The 26314-nt window shown below is 44.4% G+C and overlaps 2 protein-coding genes across 6 annotated transcripts in view; one reads left to right on the top strand and one right to left on the bottom strand.

Moving 5' to 3' along the window:
• Positions 1-26314, bottom strand: part of ERBB4 (erb-b2 receptor tyrosine kinase 4) — an 837205-nt gene that overhangs the window by 394448 nt on the left and 416443 nt on the right. For all 5 annotated transcript variants that reach the window (XR_014556491.1, XM_083704220.1, XM_083704222.1 and 2 more), the window contains exon 3: positions 21060-21243. Coding sequence is in view for 4 of the 5 variants with exons in the window: in XM_083704220.1 (XP_083560346.1) it covers positions 21060-21243 (184 nt within the window). In the remaining variant the exon portion in view is untranslated. The remainder of the gene's footprint in view (positions 1-21059; positions 21244-26314) is intronic.
• The window catches only part of LOC310831628 (uncharacterized protein), a 466313-nt gene that overhangs the window by 269704 nt on the left and 170295 nt on the right, over positions 1-26314 (top strand). The window lies entirely within an intron of this gene.

Genomic DNA, 26314 nt, shown 5'->3' with positions numbered 1-26314 from the left:
CCCCCTACCCTGCTAGTGTTGCGACAAAGCGACTGTCACTATGTGCATGTCAATCAGGTCCACAAGTCTCTTTAATTATTACTGCAACAATAGAACTGGTCTTCCTCATTCTCCTATTGCCACGAAATGCAATTCCATATTCCAGAATGCAACACTTTCCTGTAGTCGTCATGTACTCCCTTGGACGGCGGTGTTAATTAAAATGTCAAAACGACATTTCTTTCTGCATAAGCGGGTGGTTTTGTTTTCAAAGAAGTGAGCCAAAGCAAGGTGGGAGTAAACCAAAAGCAGGCCATGGGATGATAAGAGAATTACAAATTAAGTTTCACACCTGCATGGAAAGCAGTGATATTGCTGAAACCTACAGCAGGCTGTGCAATCAGCAGGGAACACTGTGGCTTGTCCGGTGCTCCCTGCTAGATTACCATAGACCTGGGTGACTAGGTTTCTAATAAGCTCCATATGCTGTTTTGCTGCCTCTGTTTCTGGCTGCTGTCTCCTGCAGGGCAGCACCAAGTCTTCTATGTGGAACATTTTCAGTAGGAAAGAAAAAATGATCCTGATCCTAAAATGTTCCATCCAAGCCCCTTAAAGATTATGGATTGTAATACGCTATTGGAAGCTTATATTGCTTTGGCAACATTCCCCTGCCTCCTTTGTTTTTGTCTTATTCCAGAGAATTGTGTAGCCCATCAGATTTGGCAAGGATAAACAAAGCCAATTCAGGAGGAAGGCATTGCTTTCTGAATCAGATTTAGCCATGCACAGTATCACGGGAGGCAAAACAGTCGTTTCAGAATGAGCACACTGCTACTCACATCACATTTCATTTATTCTGAAGACATAAACACTTTTTTGTTTGGTTTGTTTCTCACTGGAAAGGGACACTTTTAAAACATAATAAAAGTGTACGAGAAATGTACACACACACAAGCATTTCATTTCAGCTCACCACCAGTCATCAAGTTTGAATGTCAGAAAGTGATTCATATAAGACAGAATGAATGTAAAGCCTGATAAATAGCTGTGTCAATTAATAAATCATCCCATTTTTTCTGTTTTAAAACATTCATTATAGTTTAACATTCATCACCATTTTTAATTTTTCATGAACTGCTCTCTTCACAGATAAGGATAGTTTTGCTGTCCGTGAAGAATAATGTGAAAATATTGTCTTTGGTGCCTAACAAAGAGCATCATGTACTGAGATCAATAATCTAATGATTTACAGTATAATCAATTGAACAAGTCACAGAGAATCTCTTCTATATCTTTTTTTAAGTACATCCCTTTAAAAGCTACATACGAATGGTAGAAAGTTAGGAGGGCAGCTTTCCTCATCAGCAGATATCAAAACTGAGAAAATCTGCCCTGTCAGGCTACTATTTAAAGAGTCACAGAGTTTCTGTGGAGGAAAAAGTTGGCAATTCCAATGGGTTTTGACCTTTCTGTACACATTATTTGATCACAGAGAAGAAGTGCATAGTTAATTTAGACCTGTGTTTACTCGGAAATAAGTGCCAATGGACTCAATTGGACTTACTCCCAAGTAAGTGAGCAGCCTGAAAGACCCAGTGTATATATCTGGGGTGTTTTTTTGTGAATGGAGGAAAGGTAAACAAAATAGGAAAGGAGAGAGATTTAATCAATAATAAGGAAATAAAAAAATGGCTAAAACACATTTCCCTTTAAAATCTGGATCAGAAACTCCCTCTCTGGGCCTAAAAAATGCTGATACCCAATTTATTGTTTGGTGATCATCAATTATTTGCTATCCAAGATTCTATCAAAGGTCAGAGGATTTACCCTTCAGGGCTGCAAGATAGGAAAGTCTGAAATACTCAGCAACCACAAAGCGGATTAACACTTTAAAAATCCTCAGCACTTACTTTGCCTGGGTTTATCTGAGCCAATATAAAAGTGATTAGTGTTGAAATCTCACCAAAGTGAGCACTAGCTTATTATTCTATTGCCAGGCATACCTACTGACAGGTAACACTAACCAGAACATTAAATGACAGTTGGGAAATCACCAAACAGATAATGTTTACAAATCTAGGAAAATGAATTGCCCAGATACCCTGGAATGAAGACAGGAATAGGATGAATAAGGACCACAAGCCTTTATTAAGAAACAAACAGCAACTTGTACAGCCATTAATTCAGCCTCACTCATTCTGGGTCCCTGTAATTTAAGGTGAGAGCTAGGAAGGCCCACCTCCCTCCATCTGCCTTACGTGAGAAACCCCACATGACTCACAACACCCAATCAGTCTAAGATCTGGTCCGTTTTCCTCATCCCCAGCCAGTCTCTCCCTGCATCCTTCCCACCCTAACTGCTCGTCTTTATGTGTGATGATCCCCACCAAGGTCCAAGGCTAACTTCCCATAAGGCTGGTCAGAAGACAGGATAGTTGGGTAAGTGTGGTGTAGTGGTTAGGAGTGGTAGATCTGGTGAACTGGGTTTGCTTCCCCGCTCCTCCACATGCAGCTGCTGGATGACCTTGGGCCAGTCACACTTCTCTGAAGTCTCTCAGCCCCACTCACCTCACAGAGAGTTTGTTGTGGGGGAGGAAGGGAAAGGAGATTTTTAGCCGCTTTGAGACTCCTTCGGGTAGTGATAAAGCGGGATATCAAAGCCAAACTCCTGCTCCTTGCCACAAACCTTGCCTTTGATGGAGATCATGTTTGGAGGAGGACATAAACCAATGACCTTAGTGTGAGGGCAGGTTGGTATAGAGGAAGAATTCATTCAGGTTTGCCTCCTCCCATAATTTCAAGCTTCTCGCACCCTGGGGATTTAATTCCTTGCCCCTGGAGGTCCCGAGGAGGAGGTTAAAACCTTGCAACTTCAGCTCTGAGACACGACTGCCCTGGAGATGGAAGGTAAGGAGGGCAGAACTGGATAATGTCCAGAATCTTAAGAACTGGAGATTCCCTTTAACACTGACGGAAGCAGAATCCGTACCTTGGGTTTGGCCTCAAGAGGAGACTGTCTCCAATCACAAAATAGCATGGAAAAGTAATGTGCTACAAGCACAAACTCACATTCAGAACAAGCAAAAAAGGTTAGACTGTATAGCTTTTGCATTGGGGAGAGAAAGTGTTAAGGACAAAAGCATTATCACATTACATGATACATGCCACCATGTAGCTGTGTGTCTAGCAGTGCTTAGAAAACATGTGCTTTGTCATTTTAAAAATGGAAACTGTGGGACTTCCGGGTTAGCGCGATCGGCTAATGGCGGATTCCCTCCGAGCTCCGGAGGGAATCTGCTCAATGGGGGCTGGGTCTTGCTGTGCCGGCGACACGGGAACCCTTAAAAACCGCGGGCGCGAATGCCCGGGGACGTGGTGACTCGGCGGGCACCGCTAGCGCCCTCCCGACCCGCGAAGGAGCCTTTTTAAAGGCTACGGAACGGGTGCCGGGGAGCGGCGTGGTGCTGTGAGTCCTCTGCTTCCCCTGTTGAGTGAAGCCGCATGCCATTTGTCGGAGAGCGCTGACTTCTTCCGTTTAAAATTCAGACTTAAAATTAAGAACAATAACCCGTGAGTAACTTGGAATCGAACTTAAATTACTTCGTTTATGGATTTGGCACGAGCGGGGGGAGGTGAAAAGAGGAAGTCCGCCTCACCCCCATTGTAAACAGTCTAACAGCAAGGATCTGCCAATTAAGGTTGTGAGAAGAGCCATCGGTTACCTTTTGTGATTGGATAAAAGATATTAATTCCACGGATTTTAAAAGATTAAGTTATCGTGCTGGAGGGCAAGAGCTCATTTGTTTTGATTAAGTACCACTTTTCTAGAGACCGGGAGTAACCCGCGAAAAGAGCCTGTGGTGGACTTACAGGAAGCCTTTGACAGCTGTCAGATTAGCTGTCAAAGTCCGGAAAAGCTGAAAGTTTTAATTTTAGCCGGTTATTTTGTTACAAAGTAATTAAAAGTAAAGGAAGATTGATACAAACAACATTGACTTTTGGGACGGAAGTGAAAGGAATACTTAGTAACAAGAATCCCTCTAGAGGGGATTCACGGACGTTACAAGATGGAATTAGGTCGGGAAATACGAGCTGAGCTGCAAGAGCTGGTCGTTCTCATGAGAAAGCTGCAGGAGATGTATGAGCAAGGTCATGTTTGGTCTACAAGCCCTCCAAAGTCGAAATCAACAGAAAATATAGCTACTGAGATGGAAAAGGGCTTGATACTTAAAACACGGGCAGCTGGACAAGAAATGAAACCAAAGAAAGAAGAGGAAGAAAAGATACTTGTTAAACAAGGGGCGGCCGAAATGACACAGAAGACAAATGAGAGCCGAGGATTTATCAAGATGATTTTAAACCCGACCAGAGCGAAAGTTGGACTAGTTGGGATGTATGAACTTAAGAAACAAAGATGGAGCTTCACCTTTAAACAACTTGATTTGGTTGGAAAAATCACTGACAGTATTGAGAAAGTATTTTTTCGAGTTTGGGCATTTAATATAAAAGATCTCCAAAGAAGCCGGCTGAGAGGGACTGAAAGGGACTTGAGAGCCTCGGACGTAAGGGCACCAGGCTAAAAAGATAGACTTACGGCTCTAGGTTTGGGGTTGAAACCGGGGATGGAAAAGGAGGGTTTGGGAGCCCGAAGGGGGGCTGATTTTCACTATGCAGTGTAAAAATTCTCTCTCTTTTTTTTTTTACGTCATTTACTATTATTAAATTGGGGAATTCGTGGATGGGAACTAGGGACAACCTTAGGAAAAGTACTTTTATTTCTGATTTCTTTTGTTCTCTTATTTCTCTTATATATGAATAAGGTATATAATTTAAGCGTTACTGATTAAACCAAAGTAAATATAATACTGAAATAATGGTTAAAATATGTGAAGATACTAAGGTAAAAACTTGCTGAACAAATATGGGAAGTGGAATACAAGAAGGGGAGGCGTGGGGAAGTCAAGAAAAGAAGCTACTGAAAACGAGATTTAAAAGGTGGAATCTCTTTTTCTTTTTTTTCTTTCATTCTTCTTTTTCGTTTTTGTTCTTTGTTGTGCCTGGTTTGTTCTTTTGGATCTTATGTCTTTCACTTTTACTATATGTACTTTTTAGAAATGATAATAAATATTTTTATTTTTTTAAAAAAAATGGAAACTGTGACCACAATCCTGAATCTCAGCAGGAGTCGTTTACTGAGGTCAGCAGTCAGCAAACCAGAAACAACCTATACAGTACATCAAAATCCTAAATACGGAACAAATGCAAAACATGTAACGTAGTAACATAAACTGTCCCTCAGTGGATACTAATGACCATTTCACTGTATATTTCATTAAACATCTGTGAGCTGCTACTTGGCAAAACACTATGCCAATTTACAGGATAATAGATAAACAACCAGGCTACAGTGCATTGAAATAGCTCAACCCAGTCATCTGATTTGACAGGTTCAGATCATGTGAATCACAATCCTGAACATTTTAGCTTAGCAGTAACCTCAGAGACTTTATTGGGATGCCTGCCAGCTAACTCGTTCAGGAACAGCAGCCAAATTAAGAAAACCCGTAGCTATGACACCCTGTGAAGCATTCACTGTGTGAGCCAGGGACAGAGGAGCAGAGAATGAATATGCCACGTCTAGAAGATGTTCTGCTGTTAGCTCCCCAGGCTTCTTTTGGATAAGACAAGTGTCTACGCAGAGCTCAGCTCTTTGCTAATGCACGCTCAAGGCTTCTATGGAGACCAGCTGTTTCAGCAGCCCAGCGAAGAGCTGGTATCACCCAAAGCAGCACCCAGCAGGAATAATGTGTTAATGTGACATTTATGGGGGGCAAATTAACATAATGCATGCACATTGCTGCCAGAAATGAGAATAGCTTCAAGAGCATTGTGCCACATTGTAGTATGAAAAATATTGTGTTATAGGTAATGTCCTAGGAGTGGATAGATAATCTGTGTATTTGATAACTTGGAAATTACACCAGGTGCTACAGCAGCCATTTGGCAAACACATGGAAGGCAATTTCTCCTCCGACTTTCTGTAGCTCATGGGCATATATTACCAAACACATCTTGGAAAATGCTTTCATTTCTTTTCTGACACCGTCTAGAATGGCAACATGTGCACAGACTAGTAATGCTTACCAAATTTCCCCCCATGTGACTTGCTATTGTCTTTGGATTTTCAGGTTCTGAATTACCTGATCTTACCTGTGGACTGGAAGTTAAGTGTGAGAGTTCTGCCAGTCTGATTTGTGTTTTTATTTACACAATTCTGACACGAGAACACATTTGCACAATTCACTACAATTTTCACTATTTGTGTTGTTGTTTCCCGCCTAGGTTACTAATGCATGCAGACATATAAGTATCTTAAATAATCCACCATGCAAATTATCATATCAGAATTCCTTTTAGCACAAATATATATTCATTGTGCATGTGCGCACCAGTATCCTGTAAAAATAAAAATACATAAACTGAATCGTATGTCAAATTCAAAGATTTGTATCCAGTGAAGTTGTTCCATTCTCACAGGACTTTTTGCTCATTCTAGGGGTTGCCCAACCTTCTGGGGCAAATTCGGTAAGGTGGAGAGAGGGAAGAGGGAAGTTCCGCTGCACAAGCAGAAGTCCTTGCACTAATGGGATGACTTCACAAACCTAATTTATAAATTCTCCTTCGGAGGAAGGAAGGAAGGAAGGAAGGAAGGAAGGAAGGAAGGGAAGGAGGAGACAACAGGACACAGGAAACTTGTGGAAGGGTAATGAAGCAGGATGAGAGACAGCAATTCATTCCTAATGTTTACTAAGTAAAGTCAAGAGAGTTGTGTTCCCCAGCATATTTCTGTTTATTCAGATACTGCACACTTGTAAATTGCATTTTTTTTTTGCAGTTGCTTGGAATATCCACAAGTAGAACCTTACCCCTGGACATTTATTTCAGCCTTTTAATGCTTCATTTCTGTTGGGCTATTTTCCTTTTTACTATTGAATATGTATTTCTCTACAGTTGACTTTTGGAAATGAAGATTTTTAACTCAGTGTGTGTACATGTGAATAATATAGTTCAGATAGTGGGCATGGGTGCTGGAAATTTCTGTTTTTTCTTTTTAACTACAATTCTAACACACTTTCTAGATTTTTTGCAAAGGAAGTGACTGTAGCCTGAGATGCAAAAGAATCTGGAGATTTTAGTAGTTCTCCTCTTAACTGAGATTGGATTTTACAAGTCCCCAAAGTTCTTCTCTGGAGCAGAAACCTATGAGACATTTACCAACAACTCTAGTCATTATGCAATTTGCCCTTGATCCACTGTCTTAATTCCCGGGAGGAGAAGGAATCACAGGGGAGCGGGTGAACTATTGTCATTTGCTGAATTTGACGCTAGGAAAGCCAGGCTGCTGCATCTGGCTGCTCCTTGTTATCAAACTGCCAGCCTTCAGGCTGCTCCTAATTATACAGGTGCGCATTGCTCACGCCTGCCATGCTCATATAGCTTTAAGGCCTAAAACTAAGGGTCAGGAAAAAGCAGGCTGAGAATGATAACTTATATACTAAATGCTATTGCCAAATACCAGTTTCTGCATTTGTTTGGTCATGTGGGGAATTGGGACAGGGCTTGGTTGGAAGCTCCAATTTCTTAGGCTCTCACTTGAGCAGAGGGAAGGGGATTAAATCGCACTGGACTTCTCCCCCTCTCTGCCTCAGTCTCTGGGCACCCAGGCACTTTCAGTGGAATTCCTCCCTGAATTGCTTCTCAAGTCCAGCTCTTTAATGCTGGTCCCCATGCACTTCTCTTTCTTCCGTATGCCCCTTGTGACTGCAAGATGCCTGATCACAGGGGTTCAGCGTTCTTCTTCACCATCAAGGCAACAGGGTGACTGGTTCCTAATGTGTCTTCTGGCCTTCATTAATGAGCCACCCCAGCCTCACCTTCTTTCCCTCCCCACTCCTGACACAGGCTACAAATCTACACTACCCTGCCAAGAACCCTTTCACACCAGCACAAGCTGGAAAGGAGTCACATCTCCTAAGGACTCTTCTTCAGCAGTGATGTTGGTTTACTCTGCCCCCTAGCCAGGAACATTTGCAATCTCCCAGCTAAAACTCAAAAGAAGAAGAACCCAGAGCTATGATAATTTCAACTGACAGAAGCAGCAGGCAGTTCTCTGGAGAAGCACAAAAACAAGCACAAGTTCTTTCTGATGGTTAGCTGGACAGACACTATCTTACTTTTACATTTAAAAGGAAATGAATGCATATGTGTTTTAACGTAGTGTAGGGGGATAAGGAGTTTCAGAAGAGACAGCCCCTAGAGCAGTTTGAGAACATCAAACAAAAAGGCCTCCAGCATGTTCTCCCAATGTGACACCTTTGTTCGTTCAGCCCCAGCCTGCAGGCACATTCCCTGTGACACACGAAAGGTTCCTCATATCAGAAAGATACAAAATACAAATGAATTGCCAACCTGTACGTTCATCTGCCCATCTCCACCACTCACAATTTATAATGGAATATTTATTTACAAATCAGATTGAGGAAGCGCTATTTGTAAATGTCACTGAACACCCCAGAGCAGGTAGTGAATGTAGTTGCCTGTCTGTTCACGTTTATAGAAGCAGATACTTTCCTTGCAGTCAGTCTTCAGAGTCCTTCTGTTTATTCTCAGCTTTGGACTTTGGTGTTTTTGTGTGCCGTCTATTTTCATTTCCCACCTGAGTTGGTTCTCTATCTCTGTCCACTTTTTCGTCTCTCTTAATGTATCTACAGTAACATGCAAACCCTGCAAGTCCATGCAGACTCTGTGCTTTATTATGAATGTAGAAGGCAGCCATCACACTGAAGAGAAGCACCATATTTCCAATTCAATCACATTTCCCACCATTTCCTAGGACCACTCCTAATGCTGCAAGTTATATGACATGGGAACATTTTGACTGATTGCTTCTATGCCTGGAAGTATCTAGTTGAAATGCTTCATATATACCTACTGCTCTCATGTAAGCAAACAACAAGCACAAATAAATACTAAGCATAGAAGAAAAATGTGTGTACTGCAGAGGTGCTGCCTATGTCTTTAGTATTAGCAGTTTCACAGAGAGGATCTTAAGGGAAAGTAACTTAAATTTTAAAAGACGCTTTCAGTGTCACATTTTCTGCAAGGAAGAGAAGCCTTTGGGGGGATGCTTGCATCAAGGTGACATAAAAGTTTGAAATACATGGGAAATAATCAAGAATGCAATCACTTACAGCCAGGAGCAGAGGAAGGGGTGTGTGGTGGGGGAACGGTCACCCCGGGTGTCACCACTGAGGGGGGTGACAAAATGCCAGGCGGCACTCACCGTTGGGCCTGCAACGAGCCCGAGCCATGCATATCTCCTGGGAGAGACACAGTGGCTTGGGCGCCCACGGGCTCCACGCTGCCCCAAACAGTCCACCCCCTCCCCCTCAGCTGTAGGGCGGCTGGGTGGGAGGAGGCAGGCAGACACTTTGGAGGCCCTGCGGAGCGTCCTGCCCCAGCTGCCCTGCCCCGCGGGCACAGGGCACACGTGCCACCCCAGGCACCTGATCAGCTTGCTCTGTCGCTGCTTGCAGCAGCTGCGTGGAATGTAGCAATGTTCTCCACATTGCTCTGTGAATGGTAGGGTGATTGGCATGAGTGGTCATTTCCTTGCACACTTAAGACAACAGAGTTAAGCCATTTCCTGGTTAAGTCACTATGGTCTCCCAATTCCTTTTTTTCCTGGGGGTACTCCGGGTACTTAGTACCGGCACCTTTCCCCACATGTTAAAAGTGAGGCACTTAATGTAACAATTTCATGGTGAATTTCACCGGCACCTTCCCCCCCTTTCTTTTTCTTGGGTCTCCCCCACAGGAAAACTGAATATTCCAGGTTTGAGTCTCAACTTCTACAGATCTTAGCAGGAGGAGATCATTTCTTACCTCCAAAGCTGTCCCCTCCTACCTACTAGTAGATTGTATCTTGGAAACTTGCATGTACAGTTGCTTGGGAGAATTATGGACAGTTCCTTCAACCAATGCCCTACTGCTGACTCTTCATCCCTTAGTCTTAACACCACCATAAATCAGGCAATGCTGCATTTTCATCTCAATGGATGGCCTCTGCGTCTCTGCTCATCACAGTTTTGATGTTCGACAACACATAACTCACTTTTCACAGGCAGAGAGATCTAGCAGTACAACAAACGAACGATCAGGCTGGGGCTCCCATGTGACCTGAAGAGATGTACTTCATCATTTTTATGAACACTCCTACAAATTCCTCATGAACTGAAGCTTGGCAAGGAGGAGAAATGTCAATACATTCAAATTACAGGGGAGAAAACATGAGCATTTCCTTCTCATTGGTGTCATTGGAATGGAATCTAAGGTATACATATTTGTCCCGTATTTCCAACTGGGGGGAGTTTCACAGTGCTGTCGGGTTTAGTAGTTTTCTTTGGTTAAACTGCAGCATTATAGCATCTTTGCAATATGTGTTTTGTTTACAATTATCCAACTAGAACATTGTGAAGGTAAACGCACTTCAATATACTAGAAGCGCAGTCTGCCTCACCTTCCCACAGAGCAACAAGGCTTCACTAGGCCATTGCATTCAAACTGCAAACTATTATATTTATTTTTTGCTAATTCTTTGTTCTTTAAAATAAGTGCAAGGCTGCTATGTCTTTTTTTTTATCGTCATAACAAATTCTTGCTCAGGGCAACAGCAGCAAAAATAAAATCCAGGTTTCTTACATGTTGCACAAAACAAAGTGCAAACAAGTCAAGGTCCCGCGCTCAACAATTTGATCTGTTTAGAAGTCCCATTAAAGAACAGTCTCCTTCCTGCAAACAACCTATACTTGAATTAAAGTAGGGAAAGTAGGGAGGGGCAAATCTGTGCTTTTTGTGATGAGGCCCCTTAGCTACTGTATTGGAATATTCCAACGGTTGGGGAGGGGGGGAGAACTTGCCCCCTATCCTTATTCAAGGCCCCTCTCCACAAGGTCTCTCTTCTACCATGTGTGGGGCTGAGGAAAGTTGCTTTGCCTATTCAGCACTTATCCAAAAGACAGCTTAATAGTAATGTGAATGTTCAATGAATATCATGCATTTAGTTGAGGATAAACCAACACTGAGAAATGTAAGTATTATTTTTGTAGCTTTTTAAAAACCCACAACAGTCCCAACATAGAACTGAATAAAAATGGGGTAGTTTCAAAAGTTGCTCATGGACAGAAAGAAAACACGTGAGGGGTAAGGAACCCTTTCCAGCCTGAGGCTCAAATTCCCTTGAGGGGCAACTTTCTAGGACTGGACATGCCAGTGGTAGACAGAACCAGGGGCAAAGGTAGGTGGATCAACAGGTGTGACTCTTATCTCTGTCCTGTAGGGCACATCCCAGCCATGCTAAAGAGGCAGAGATTTCAGACCAGGGCTGCACCAATCTAAAGGAAGAAAGCCTCCAGATATCAAGTGAGGGAGGAGAACCTGTTCCCTGGAGAAATGGTTGCAAGAAGAAAAAGAGCAACAAGCTCCAAAAGCTGGATCGGACAAGCTACAAAAAATACCATTGGTTTTTTATAGCACTTTTGGATATTTTCCACCAGTTTCTTCTGAAATTATGTTTTTACAGCCATATCCAAGACCAGGGGTTGCCCAGTTTTGGGGGGCTAGTGGCCACACTGTGCATTTTGAGAGTGATGTGGGCACCAGTCACAAAATGGCAGCCATGGGAGATGGCATAATACAACATAGTTGCCATGCTGGGGCATAGCACAGCACAAAATTAGACTGAATACAGTCATGGGGAAGCTTTCCTGATAATTGCGTTTCCATACTAGAAAAAAGATCAAGCTGCTGAATTTATTTCTGACATACAACTGTTAAAGGCATGAGAACCCTGCTTTCTCCCCATGCTAACACAAGCTCAAGCTGTGATCCTGTGCCCACTTACCTGGGAGTAAGCCCCAGACTAACTTCTGAAGTATACATGTATACCACTGTACTGTGAGTTAACTATACAGTGATTTTTTGATGAGTGTGTGGACAGAAGCTCCTGCACAGCAAGAGACATGTCTAAGTGCTTTTACAAAGTTTTCACATTTATTTTTTAATTGCTGCACCTACTAACACTTGCTTTCATTTATCTGCCCCCACCATGCTGCCACCTGAATGGCACCATCCCGCATGGCAGGGACGGCCTTCCTAAGCATCTTTCAGTGTGTTACTCCAAAGTCCTGGAGGGATAGAATTGCAGTGACAGACTGATAAGGCAGAGCAATAGAGTTTAGCCATGCTAACGATGAAACACGCTGTCTTGGGACTGACTTGTTTGCAAATGCTTGCGTGCAAGGAGAGAAGAGCTTGTTTACCGAAGATGCAAGGCATAGGTTATCTGAAATACCCTAAAGCATTAGTACAATTGCACAGTTTTTCAGAAAGTGAAGTAGAAAACACCTGCTAGTTTGTATTATTACTGGTGCAATCTTCCTTTTGCAGGCCTTTGTCAGTCAGACTAAGCAGAGAATGAACCCAGGCTTAAGCTGAATGTGCTGATTAACAGGAAGCCAGAGTCAAGAGCACGTGACTGATAATATTATAGCCACCCCTCTGAAGTGATATAACATAGTTTTAATCCTTCAAAGACAACATGCCTAACATAATTAGACATGAAGGGATGGTGTGCCTTGTTCTTGTAATGGAAAGGAAGGTGTTTATTCAAACTAATCCCTCTGCCTCCAAAATCCCATATACTGTATTGCAACCATGTGAAACTTTTAACACCTCCCTTCCTCCCAGCTATTTCACACTCACAAGATCACATGAGGCAAATGAGATACCCTCAGGCTGTGTGCTTCTTGGTAATGGATCAAACAATGTAGAGGATACAAAGCTAACTACACTGGCTAACTAACAAACAGTTGGAATATAAACTAATGAATGTTTTGTGCCTCAATGCTGGGGACTCATATGGCCACACCTTACAAGTCACGCCTGCATGGAGAGAGGCAACCCTTGGGAACACTATCAAAGAACAAAAAGAGAACAAAATCAGCCATTTTGAGATTTGGGATTTGATGCAGATAGAACTGGACACAGCTGTGACTTCAGTTTTCCATGGTACCACCTTACAAAGTTTGCAGCAGCAAATATACACAGCTGACGGAAGCAAACTGCAGGGCTACCTGCCTTTCCCAGGGACATTTCACTCATCTTAAACTGTTTGTTTCGAACCTGTCATGGAAATGTATCTACATCATCAGAGGGAGGAGGCGGAGATGCGGGCAGGTGTGCCAAGGGCTAACCATAGAGGGGGAAAGCGGAGGAAGGACCGCAAGCACTTCTCCCATAGATTTGTAGTGGTAGACTAGCCTAGATGGTCTGATCTGCGGGTTTACTTTGGGCGCTATTCCCCCCCCCTTCCTCCCGCCATGCCTGATGGAACTGAGAGCTGCAGATGGAGCACGAGAGAAAAGATACAGAACTGCAGCAGCATCTTCGCAGCTTGGAATTCGTTTTGCACAAAATGTGGTTGCTGCTTGTAGTTAATTAATTGCAGTGTTTCATCAGCTGGTGTCTTGAGCAGCAACCTCTGGAAACAAAGGGCTAAAAACCGGCGCTGCTCTCCAAAACTACCTGGTCCCTTTTAACTTCATATTTCAGCTGGTTGACTAAAATCCCTTATTTTGGCTGCTGATCCCTTATTTTCAAATCTGTAAGTTGACAGCTATGCCAGAGGGGCTGCTTCCCCCAGCCCCCATGGGCCCAACGCCCAGTTTCCCAGGAACTTACATGGTTTGTGGGGGGGCAGCTGTGAGCAGGAACCTGTGCAAATAGCACATGCCATTCATGCATCCACACTAAAGTTAAGGACTGAACAAGACTGATGTCAATTTCTCTCTTTCTCTTTCTCTTTCTCTTTTTCTCTCTATCATTTCTGCCTATCAGAAGATTTCCATGTGTGTTGTCAAATATTGTTGCTGCTTAGATGAAAAGATGAAAAGTTTGTTATGGGTGAATATAAAAATAATTCCCAGTTCTGCTTCATTTTTATACAGGGACATGTTTGTTACTCAGGCAAGCTGCTGGCCAAGGTGGAAACAGGGGCTGACTTTGATCTTTCAAATTTCAGCGCCATCTCGCCTCTCGCCTTCTGTTCTGCTCAATTCACTATTCCACAGTTGTGCCCCCTGCAGCGCCCCCTATAATAATAATAATAATAATATTTTTTTATTTATACCCCGCCCTCCCCAGCCAAGGCCGGGCTCAGAGCGGCTTACAAGCAATAATAAAAACAAGATGAATGATTACAAACTTAAAAACAAAAATAAAACACAACAATTAAAATAATGGAACATTAAAATATTAAAATGTAGCCTCATCGCAGGAGATGTTAAAGAAGGGGAAAAAAGAGAGAGGGGGGGGGAGGGAGGGAATCAAACTGGCTCCAAGCCAAAGGCCAGGCGGAACAACTCTGTCTTACAGGCCCTGCGGAAAGAAATCAGATCCTGCAGGGCCCTGGTCTCATGAGGCAGAGCGTTCCACCAGGCCGGAGCCAGAGTTGAAAAGGCCCTGCTCTGGTTGAAGCCAATCTAACTTCCTTAGGGCCCGGGACCACTAGGGTGTTGTTATTTATGGACCTTGAGGCTCTCCGTGGGGCATACCAGGAGAGGCGGTCCCGGAGGTACGAGGGTCCTAGGCCGTGAAGGGCTTTAAAGGTCAAAAGCAGCACCTTAAACCTGACCCTGTACTCCACCGGGAGCCAGTGCAGCTTGAAAAGCACTGGGTGAATATGCTCCCATGGCAGAGACCCCGTGAGGAGCCTCGCTGCAGCATTCTGTACCCGCTGGAGTTTCTGGGACAGCTTCAAGGGCAGCCCCGCGTAGAGCGAATTACAGTAGTCAAGCCTGGAGATGACCGTCGCATGGATCACTGTGGCCAGGTCGGGGCGGGAAAGGTAAGGGACCAACTGCTTGATGCGGCGAAGGTGGAAAAATGTCGCCTTGGCTGTTGCTGTAACTTGCGCCTCCTTGGAAAGGGAGGCATCAAGGATTACACCCAAACTCTTAACGGAAGGCAATGGCACTAATTGGGCCCCCGCAAGAGAAGGGAGTTGGTCCCTCATCCCCATGCCATCCCGACCTAGCCATAGGACCTCTGTCTTCAAAGGGTTTAGTTTCAATCGGCTCCCACGAAACCATCCAGCCACAGCTTCCAAGCATCTGGTCAGTGTGTTCGGGGCCGAGTCAGTGTGGCCATCCATCAGCAGATAGAGCTGAGTGTCATCAGCATATTGGTGACAGCCCAGCCCATAGCTCCGGATAATCTGGGCAAGGGGGCGCATAAAGATGTTAAAAAGCATCGGGGAGAGAATTGCGCCCTGCGGCACTCCACACACCAAGGAGTGGCGCGACGACATTTCCCTCCCTAATGCCACCCTCTGTCCCCGACCAGAGATAAAAGAGCACAACCAGTTACGGGCTATGCCCTGTATCCCTACGTCTGCAAGGCGGTGGTCCAGAAGATCATGATCGACCATGTCAAAGGCTGCTGACAAATCTAAAAGGATCAGCAGTCCTGACCCACCTCGATCCAGTTGTCTACGGAGATCATCTGTTAGGGCAGCCAGAGCCGTCTCCGTCCCAAAACCAGGACGGAAACCAGACTGAAATGGATCTAATGCCGATGTTTCCTCCAGAAACCTACCAAGCTGTTCAGCAACCGCTCTCTCAATTACCTTACCCAGGTATGGAAGATTTGAAACTGGGCGGTAATTGGATAGGTCTAAGAGTGGACACACCACTGCTTCCTTCAATTCCCCTGGGAATGTCCCCGTGTCAAGGGACAAATTGATAATTTCAACCAGGGGGGTCCGCACAACATCTGGACACTCCCTAATCAGCCAAGACGGGCACGGATCAAGGAGGCAGGTGGTGGGCCTACCAACTTGGAGGAATCTATCCACATCAGTAGGGAGTATCCGATCGAAATGGTCCAACACTGGACCTGAAGTCAGTCGAGGGGCCTCCAGTTCAGTCACTGTATCTAAATTGGCAGGGAGGTCACGGCGGAGCAACAGGACTTTCTCCACAAAAAAACTCGCGAATGCCTCACAGCTGTGGGTCGAATTTGTGCTTAAATTTGGTTGTCCTCCTAAGGACGTTATTGACCTAATTATTTTAAAAAGTTGTGCCGGGTGAGAGCTAGCGGATGCAATGGAAGCTGCAAAGTAAGATTTCTTAGCAGCTTTCATAGCCATCTCATAGGCTTTCATAAGCGTCCTATAAGATGTTCTTGAGGCTCCGCCACGAGTCCGTCGCCATACTCGCTCTAGCTGTCTGAGATCCCGCTTCATTTTCCGGAGCTCCTCAGTAAACCAAGGGGCCTGGTTTCGCCGGGGTCGCAGAGGGCGCTTAGGCGTGATCTCATCAATGGCTGCCAAGAGCCGGTTATTCCAGTCCTCAACAAGGTCATCTAATGAGTCGCCAGGAGGAGCAGGGTTCCACAAGGCTTGTCGGAATCTATCAGGATCCATCAGTTTTCACGGACGAGCCCAAATGGGTTCGCCACCTGAGCTGGGGAGGAGCGGGAAGTCTATCTTGGCTTTCAGAGCGTAGTGATCAGACCATGGCACTTCCACAGCAGGGAGCATGATCACATCTATGCCAGCCCCAAAGATCAGATCCAACATGTGGCCTGCTTGATGAGTGGGGCCCAAAACAACCTGGGAGAGCCCTAGTGTTGCCATGGAAGTCACTAGGTCCAGAGCCTGTGAGGAGGGAGCGGCATCGGCATGGACGTTGAAGTCTCCCGAAACCAGTAGGTTTGGGAACTCCAAGGCCCAGCCCGCCACCACCTCCAGCAGGTCTGACAGGGTGGCTGCAGGTGTGCTGGGTGGTCGGTACACCAGCCAGACACCCTAGGCTTGGCACTCCATACAGTGGAACCAGTCATGCTGCCCTAAATCCACATCTGGTGAAAAAAGACTCCCTGCACATTCAGTAGTTGTGTATATATAGATATACACAATCATGTATTTTTCTGAAGCATTTTTACCCTGGTCTTCAGTCGAAAAGGCTCCCAGAATAGCTTTTGTTGTTGTTTAGTCATCTTAGTCGTGTTCGACTCTCTGTGACCCCATGAACCAGAGCATGCCTTGGAAACTCTCACTTTCTTCTCAAAGATTCTCCTTTTTTATGTCCATGGAGTTTCCTTGGCAAAATACTGGAGTGGTTTGCCAGTTCCTTCTCCAGATGGATCACGTTTAGTCTAAACTCTCGGCTATGACCTGTCCATCTTGGGTGGCCCTGCACGGCATGGCTCATAGCCTCTCTGAGTTCTTCAAGCCCCTTCGCCACGACAAGGCAGTGATCCATGAGGGGGCCTAGAATAACTTACATTCTCAATAAAAAGAAGCTCCTGCTTGCAGGTTTACAATCTAAAAGACATAGCACAAATGAAGGCAGGGATGAGGAGGGCAAAGAAATCCAAGCAAACTCAGGTACGTGGAGTAATATAAAGATTCTTACTAACAACCAGCCGAACTGGAAACAGTTCAAGGAAAAAACTGTTCAAGGAGGAGGAGGAGCCAAATGGATCTGGTCTCTTAGTAAAGTTGATTTGCTGCCCCCAACTCTCCTGCCCCCGCCTGGGTAAATGGCTACTGCCAAGTGACAGCTGATGGAGTGACTATCAGGGATTGGCTTGCACATTCCCTGGTGGCCCGCTGGAATGTGGAGTTAACCAGAGCTATTGACTGTTTGGCTCCGAAGCACCCTCTCCGATTGCATGGTTTTCCATGTATCTGAGGGCAATGAAACAATCACTGAGACTCACTGCGAGAACCCAAGTTACAGGGAACCAGGCAGAGGGCCTTCTCAGTAGTGGCGCCCACCCTGTGGAACACCCTCCCACCAGATGTCAAAGAGAAAAATAACTACCAAACTTTTAGAAGACATCTAAAGGCAGCCCTGTTTAGGGAATCTTTTAATGTTTAATAGGTTATTGTATTTTAGTGTTTTGTTGGAAGCTGCCCAGAGTGGCTGGGAAAACTCAGCCAGATGGGCGGGGTATAAATAAATTATTATTATTATTATTATTATTATTATTATTATTATTATTATTATTATTATTATTTGAAGTGCAGAGAAGTTCCCTGCCTGTTAAATCTACTGGCCAAATAATATTGCCTTGGACCTGATCACTATAGAAACCTTTCTGGGGCCAGCCATAGAAAATACCGGAAGCTGCAGAAAGAAAACCATGCTCTAAATTATAATGGGTCTTGAGTTGTGGCTGTGTCATTGCCCCAGACCATCGTATCACAATGACCTGAGCAAGATGTCACAATAGAAAATTAGTATCTCCTCAGGCTGAAATACACCAAGCACCATATGCAATTAATTTTAATGGAGCCTGTCTGGGAAGAGGGCACAGGAATGATACCATGGAGAAGCAACACACAAACCTTAGTGAGCCTTTTGGACCACACACAAGCAATTAGGCATAGAACTGTACACACCAAAGAACGAGGATAAAAGAAACCATTGCCGTCCTTGCTGAGCACTAGGAAATAATCAGTGCCTGAGAAATAAATAGACCCATATTCATATATACTAATTAAATTAGTATACCACCTATCACAGTGCAGTTCACAACACAAAACACATGTATGTGTGCACAATTTTACTCCCATGGGAAGCAGCAGTGGACGTTGAGAAATGACTCCGGCTGCTTTGCCCCACAATGTTGCTGTGAAAAGATCATGGAGCATCCCTGGGAGGAAAAACAGGGCCCCCGTTGATCTACTTGGGGCAGTGATGTGCCCCCCCAATGCTCCTGGAAGGGTGTCCTTCCATAGAAACATTGTGGAGTGAAAAGATGATGGACATCACTAGGAGCACGGCAAATTCTTTCTGTGACAGCTAAACGGCTTTTGGGGGGGGGGGGAGAAGCCTCTTCTGCGTGCTACAAATCAAGTCCCCTAGTCCTGAAATTTGTGAGAATTTGGCCAGTTCACCCCTGAAAAGTGGGGAAAGTGGCCCCCTACATTCACAGTGAGAAAATGGAGCTTGCAGGGTAGAGAGGCACCTTCAGAACAGCACTAGTTTTAAAACAGGCAATTCTTTGCTATATTATGGGATGCTACCAAAACATACTGGAGCAGGAACCGGCAAGCCACTCCAGTATCCCTGCCAAGAAAAGTCCATAGATAAAGACAACAGGCGTGCCTGGTGTGTTCTGGTCCATGGGGTCACGAAGAGTCAGACACAACTACACGACTAAACAACAACAACCAAAGAATACAGAAACATGTTGCATCCTAAAGCCAACAAGTTTAAAATAAAAATAAAAAACCAAACAGCATTACTTATTTTCACATTCATAATTTACAAGCACTGATCTCCACTCACTTGAAAATACAGGACACTTCCTAAGTGAGTTATGTACATTTTTGCTTTTCCTCACCTTTGAACACCACAATGGAGATCTCCCATCAGACGCTATCCAAATGCGCTTTAGTTCACACAAGCCTGCAGGCACACCACTCTATGGGGCCAACGTGTCTCAGGCCCCCGAATAGAGCTTTGTCCGCCCTGTAATCAATTACTTATAACTCTACCAGACATCTCACTCTCTGATCCCCCCCACAAGCCATTAGATGTCATTTCCATGCTCTTTGGTGAAATGTCACCCGTGTGTTTGCCTCTCTGGGCTTTTTTGGGAGGAAGAGCACAATACAAAACAAATAAATAAAGAAACTTTAATAAAATGTCCCCTAAGCAGGGCTTTTTTCAGCCAGAACTCAAGTAGGCGCCATGCCATTATAAGAGAACAAGGGAGGCATTCTTGGTGAGTTCTGGCACATCTTTTTTCTAGAAAAATAGCACTGCCTCTAATTCATGATGAGGGATAAATTCAATTCAGTTTGCATTTAAAGGTGAACCTATCTAATTTGCATTTTCTGAAGTAATACAAGAACTGAAACACAGCCATTCTTCAAAATGTGCAGTTCTCTAAATATTGCAGTGTAGTCCTTCAGCTGAGTAATCTGTGTTCTCTCTCTCTCTCTCTCTCTCTCTCTCTCTCTCTCTCTCTCTCCACACATACATACATACATTGCGCGCGCACACACACACTCGGGTAAAATGTTCATACGGATGCATAAATTACAAAAAATAACATACAAAAATGCATTACTAGAGAAGCTGCTTCGCAAAAATGTGTATATTAGGAAAAAATGCATACAAAACTTTATATTTAGGAATTATCACTAAAATGTTGATGATTATCATGTGAACTGAACATGAGAAAGTGAGGAAAACCAAAGAGAAATTGGAAGAGATAAAACTTTTCCTATTACTGCACTGCCATTCTAGGGAAAGCTTCACATACCAAATTTCTGTCTGTCAGTGCTTGTTACCAAAAAGGACCAATGCGGCAGCAAGCAAAAGCTTTAGCAGCTTCGTCAGCTGCTGGTGGCTGGAAAGCCAGACAGGATGTTTGTGACTGTTGCCATGGGAAGAAAGGGGCAGTCCATTCTGTACTGAGCACCGGATGTTAGCTCAGTGTGTGTCATGTGACCCGTACTGGAAGTACATGGGTGGAGTTTATTCTCTCTGCTGTTGAGTGCAGACATGTTTCTCTGTACTACAGACAGAAACAAAAGCATGTAGACACATTTCTGTCTGTTTCTTTCCCCTCCCTGGGGATACCAAAGGGGAGAGAGAAGGAATGGTGTGTTCTTCTCACATCTGGGAAGGATCGCTGATTATAGACCTCGCCAGTTATCCTGCCGGGAGTCGCAGGGGGAGGTCTACAAGAAATTCAGCCGGTGCCTGCAGCGATGGCACATTCCTCTGACAGAGGCAGAATTCCAACAGTGCTCCCATTGAAGGAACAGGCTCCCTGGGAGAAAAATATAACACCTGTATGGAGGTATTTGTTGTAGACTGTGTACATTTTCTTGTACACATAAGATCCTTCTGGGTACATTTTCTTGTACACAGAAAGACCAGCAAGTTCACCTGCCAGTAGAATCAAACAGCTCTATTAATAGGTCTTTCCCTTACCGGTCAAGTTCTTCAGTCCAAGTCGCCTGAGTCCAAAGCTACCATCCTTTTTGTAGTTAAGGAAGATGGCCAATGCAGAACGATCATAGAGTTTAGTTCCACGGATGATGCGCAGATTCTCCAAGGGAAGGTATTCAAATTGATTCAAAGCTACCAAAACATAGCCAGTGACTTCTCGGATAGACTGCAAGAAACAAAAACATAATTTATTTGCTATTTAACATTTCTAGACAGCTTTTTTTTAAAAGAACTTAAATTCTCCAAGGAGGCTTACAAAGCATGCTAAAAACAACACAGCATTAGCATATCATTTAAAAACAGACTGAATTAATACAATTCCAGTCAATGGCGATCTATCCATAAAAACCTGTTGAAGCATTCCAACAGTCCCCTGTGTGAGGACTGCTATGATGTAGCCCCCTAAACACCAGCAAAGAAAGAATTAAATTGCCCCCATGAAATCATTCAATGACTTGGGTACCATCACAAAGTAGAGAAGGGTCAAAGTCATTTGCACACAAAAGGTCCCAGGTCCAGATCCTGGCATCTCCATGCATGGCTGAAACCCTGAAGAGACTACCAGTCAGTGGACCTACATTACTGAGTAAGATGGATGGTTGATCTGACTCAGTCGGCAGCAGCCTGCTGTGCCCTCCCCCTGCCAAGCTCAACACTTAGGAATAAGAGAGTAATTCGCTTATGCAAACATAAAAAGTATGCCCAAACCATTGATTCAGATATCTGAACACACTGCCAATCAGTATAGCTGAACAGCCAGAGTGTGCTCTCTTTCTTATTTGGGACTCAACCATACAGCAGCAAATAAAACGTTTTAAGTGCAATATACAATGTGGCACAAGATGGCGATGGTGAGCCTTATGGAAAATTCAATGTACCACACTGACTACCCCTGGCCTCTCTGGTCACTTCATCAGCCACAACTTAGTCTCCAGATCCTAAATTGGATACATTATCATTCATTATTTGGCACAGAACTGAATTCCCAAGTCTTCTGACCCTTTGCCATAACCCAAACCTAATGGTCATGCTCATGCAAATATCACTCACACCACAGTATTCATTTACAGAGCATCTGATGCAACTCAGCAGCTTAAAGATCTTTTCCTCTAATTTGCCTGGGAAAGAGCTACATTGTATTCATTTTTTTGTATTTTCTGCCCCACTCCACCCCCCCTGCTGTCTGAAAGCATCAGTATTCAGAGTCAACTGAGGTCAAAGATCCAGATTCTAAAGCAAATTTGCCCTATACGGTTTTCTGACTCCGCTCATCCATGTGAATGTTAGACAAATCCCACTTCCCTAGCCCCCACCACAAACATCTCACCTACTGCTTGGAGAAGATATCCATGGGGGCAGTGTGCTCAGTTAGTGAGGAGCAAAGAGAGGAAGCAGCTGCCTTCATGCCCCACTTGGACCTCCTGGAAGTATCTGGCTGGACCCCTTGAGAAACAGGATGCTGAACCAGATGGAACCTCAATCTCATCCAGAAGTGCTCTCTAACGTTCCTGTGTAACAGCCTTGTCTTCAGGGCTGGCCCAATATATTTTACTGCGTGCGATGAAGGGTAAGATGATGCCTTGCCCCTATACTGCTTTCAGAAGCTGGTGAGACTGCTTGTTGAATTCTGGCAACAGCACATCACCTGGAGGGCAGCAAGGTAGCTTGTGGGATATAGAGCTGGCCACCTGGCATGCTGTCCTCCAGCACCTTACTGCTGCAACTCACTGCCTGGCAACTCAGAGTATGAGTAGTGGTGGGGGAGGGGTGTCCATTGCTGTCCTAGCTTACCAATCTTGTGGGTCACTGCTGCTTTCCAGGAGGGTGAGGAGCTCAGTACAGGGATCTCAGCATGTGGTGACAGAGCCAATCCAATTCTACCTTCCACTGAGCTCCCCACATCTTGTCTCTTCCCCTCCAGGTAATCAGCTGCGTTGGAAAGCCAGGAGAGCCACAGAGTGTCACTTGTGCTCCACCAGCTGCTACTGACTGCAAGATGCAGCAACAATGCCACCATGCATACATGAGCACAGGTGTGGCATCTGCCAGGATGTGTGGCCTGGTTGCCTCTCTCCCTGCTTGCCTGGGCAAGGGGCTCTCTCAACTATACTACGAGATGGGTTGGGAGAAGGGATTCAATGAGACAGACAGATTGCCCAAATCAGCAACAAGCAAGCATAGCTGCTTGGCCAAAGAGGACATGAACACCTGGAAGGACTCATCATTGCTGCCCTCCTGCAACTGCTGCCTGGGGTGGCTATTTCACTCTGCCTAATGGTAGGGCTGGCACTGCTTGGCTTCATCCAGACCAGAAAACCAACAAAGCATGTGACTGCATCAGAACATTTACAATCTCCATTGCAACAGACCTCGTTTGTAAATGCAGACAGGAAAATTAAAGCTTTTTGCCACATCAATGCCTCGCTTGTCTTTGAGCCTGTGTTTTCATCTGGAAAAGGCTGAGGGGGAAAGGCAGGGATTTTCATCTTCCAGCATTACTACCCACAGAAGCAAAAGTCAAGTTGCAGTTCTTCCACACCCTGAAAAGGATGAGCTGACATCTGAACTCTGAGCTTGTGAAGTGCAATCCTTCCCAGTTCCAAAAGACTTAATTCAAACAAAAGGTTGGTGACTGATAACTTCTGCTCTTTAAGATAAAGCTCCATCCATTTACACTTCAGGGGAAAATGCACCACAAGCAGGATACTCTGAATCTTTTGAGCTGCTGAAGCTGTTGGAAGCAGCTCCTGCCCCTCCTGTCAGAGCCAGCTTTGGCGTGTACTTGAATGAGGCAACAAAGGGAGATGCTGAACCATCTGTTATCTCAGTGGCTTCCAATGTTTCTCTCCTCGCCAAAGAGCCGCCATCTAGATCAGGCTGAGGAAGTGAGAAGAGGGGCAAAGAGGGAAGGGGGCGGCGGGTTCTGAATGGACACACCCTCACGTTGGACAACCCTGGTGTGGCTTCTTTTTAGAGCAGCTGTGTTTGCATCGACAAGAATAACAAACTAATCGTTCCACCTGTGGTGGATGCAATTTAGTGATACTTTTGAGAAGGGAGGGGAGATTACTGCACTTCACTTTGAAGTCAGTCATCAAATCTAGCAGAAGGTTTGCCAGTTCTTCTAAAAGCAATTCATGTAAACCAAAGGCAGTGGAGGGGGGGAGAGAACTCACAGCATATTTGGAAGCCAGATGGCAGGCAGTTTCATATATGAAATTGTTAATTAATAATTCCACAGAACCTAGTAGCCCAAATCTGTACCCAACATCAAATGAGTAAAAGACTTCATGGTCTAAAAAATAAATAAATCTCTTGCAAGGCTGCAGACCCAGGAAGCTGGGCTGAAAAGTAAGAGTTTGTCTGTAAAGAGCAGGGGTACATCAGCCTTTTCCATTTTGTGTCATGAGTTCAGGTATAAGTCTGTTCCAGTCCATTTTCTGCAGATTTCTTTTTTTAAAAAACAAACTGCTCAGAAAGACTATGCACCTTTTGTGTGTCCTTTTCCTAAAATGCTCATTTTTAAAATGTATTTCCTGCCCCAAAACACTTTGGGGAGTATGCTTTTCTATGTAATTTGCCTTCGGATCACAAGCTAACTTCAAATGATGCTTTCAGATCCTGGTTTGCAGGCCCAAACAAAGCATGGCTAGTAAGCTTGGTCAGGTTTGGATGAACAGGCAACCAGAACTTAGCTGAACTAACCATGGTTTAGTGCAGGGGTGGCCAACATGGTGCCCTCCACTTGTTGCTGGACTACACACCCCGTTACCACTGACCCTTAGCCGTGTTGGCTGGGGCTGGCAAGACAGAGACCAACAACACCTGGAGGTTAAGTGTCCTATCCAAACTGGGGCATTATCTTGTAGTCCCCACAGCAACCCTATAAGGGAGGCCTTTGCCTTACCCCATAGTATAGCCTCCCACCAGAACTCTTGGCAGAACAGAGAATTTGATTCCTGAACTATAGGGTGTCTAAGGTTCTATATAATGGAAGTTTCCATAGTTGCTTGCCGAAGGTAATTGGCGATTGACTATTTATAAACCTGCAACTAATATGTAATTAAAATATAGAAAGGAAAAGCCTGATTAATGAACAGTAGATTGTTACCCCGAGTCCTATTACAAAGGATTAATATCAACCCTGCTTTAAAAGTGGAAGGAATTGGGAGGCAGCTCTAACAAGCATTGCACACTATCCTTGTGACACAGCCAAATAACAAGGTTGTCCTTGACCCCAAGCAAAATGCAGCAAATTCTTAAGGCCATTGCTGAAGCTGGTGAGCATAAACATAATGTATATATAGATGCCCATGTAACAGCTCTCCAAATACATGAGAGAGAAAACAAGCGTGAACATCAAAGTAAGTTAGCAGATCAAAGAGGAATTTGTTAACATGCACTGAATTAAGTTTAGCTCTAACAGAAATGCCAGATCTATAGCAGACTGCTCTTGACTCTGCAAATTGAAAACCATGAAACTCCAGGGCCTGGTTCTCCCTGAGGTAGCAAACCTGTGTCTGGGCTTTTCAGCCCAGCAGGTGGGGGAGCACATGATGGGATGCTCTTCTGTGCAAAACCCTCACAACTAGCATGTCAAGGAGAAGCCAAAGGCAGAGACCTCTCTCCGACATGCTAATTTTTTAAAGGCAAACACACACCCTTCAGCGAGAACAAAGTTTGTTCTTAGCAGCAGCAACAACTGCTAACTAAATCTATAAATGGATATATATTTTTAAAAAGAAAATCTAAAGTATATTGGAGTAGAATAAAATCTTGCCCAGAATATATATATATTAATCATCTGTGCCCCCCACCCCCGTGAAAGGTTCCACTCAAGTATGACAGAAACATTTCTTTTAGTGGTTGCTACAAACTTATATCCACTTAATTATACATTAAATACCCCCCCCCCCAACGTCTCTCATCAAGCCATTCCATCATGTGGAAAGATGAAGACCAGATTTTCTGAACTCACATGAACAAACTAGGCAAGGCTGCTATACTTAAACTGCAATCCTATCCACATTTACGAATGAGTTAGCCCCACTGATCTCAATACAAAGCTTATTTCTTAGTAGATGTGTACTGGATTGCTGTAAGGCTTCAATTGTAAGGAACACTTATTTTATTTGGAATAATTTGTAGTCTGCTCCCCCCCCCCCCCCGGGAGATCAATGAAAGCACTAAAAAGGCATTAAGGAGCAACAGCAAACAACAAAATTCAAAGCAGCCGA

The sequence above is a fragment of the Podarcis gaigeae genome (genome assembly GCF_964106915.1).
Source record: "Podarcis gaigeae genome assembly, chromosome: 1".
NCBI lineage: Eukaryota > Metazoa > Chordata > Lepidosauria > Squamata > Lacertidae > Podarcis > Podarcis gaigeae.
The sequence above is the reverse complement of the archived record's forward strand: the minus strand, read 5'-3'. Positions and strand labels throughout refer to the sequence as shown.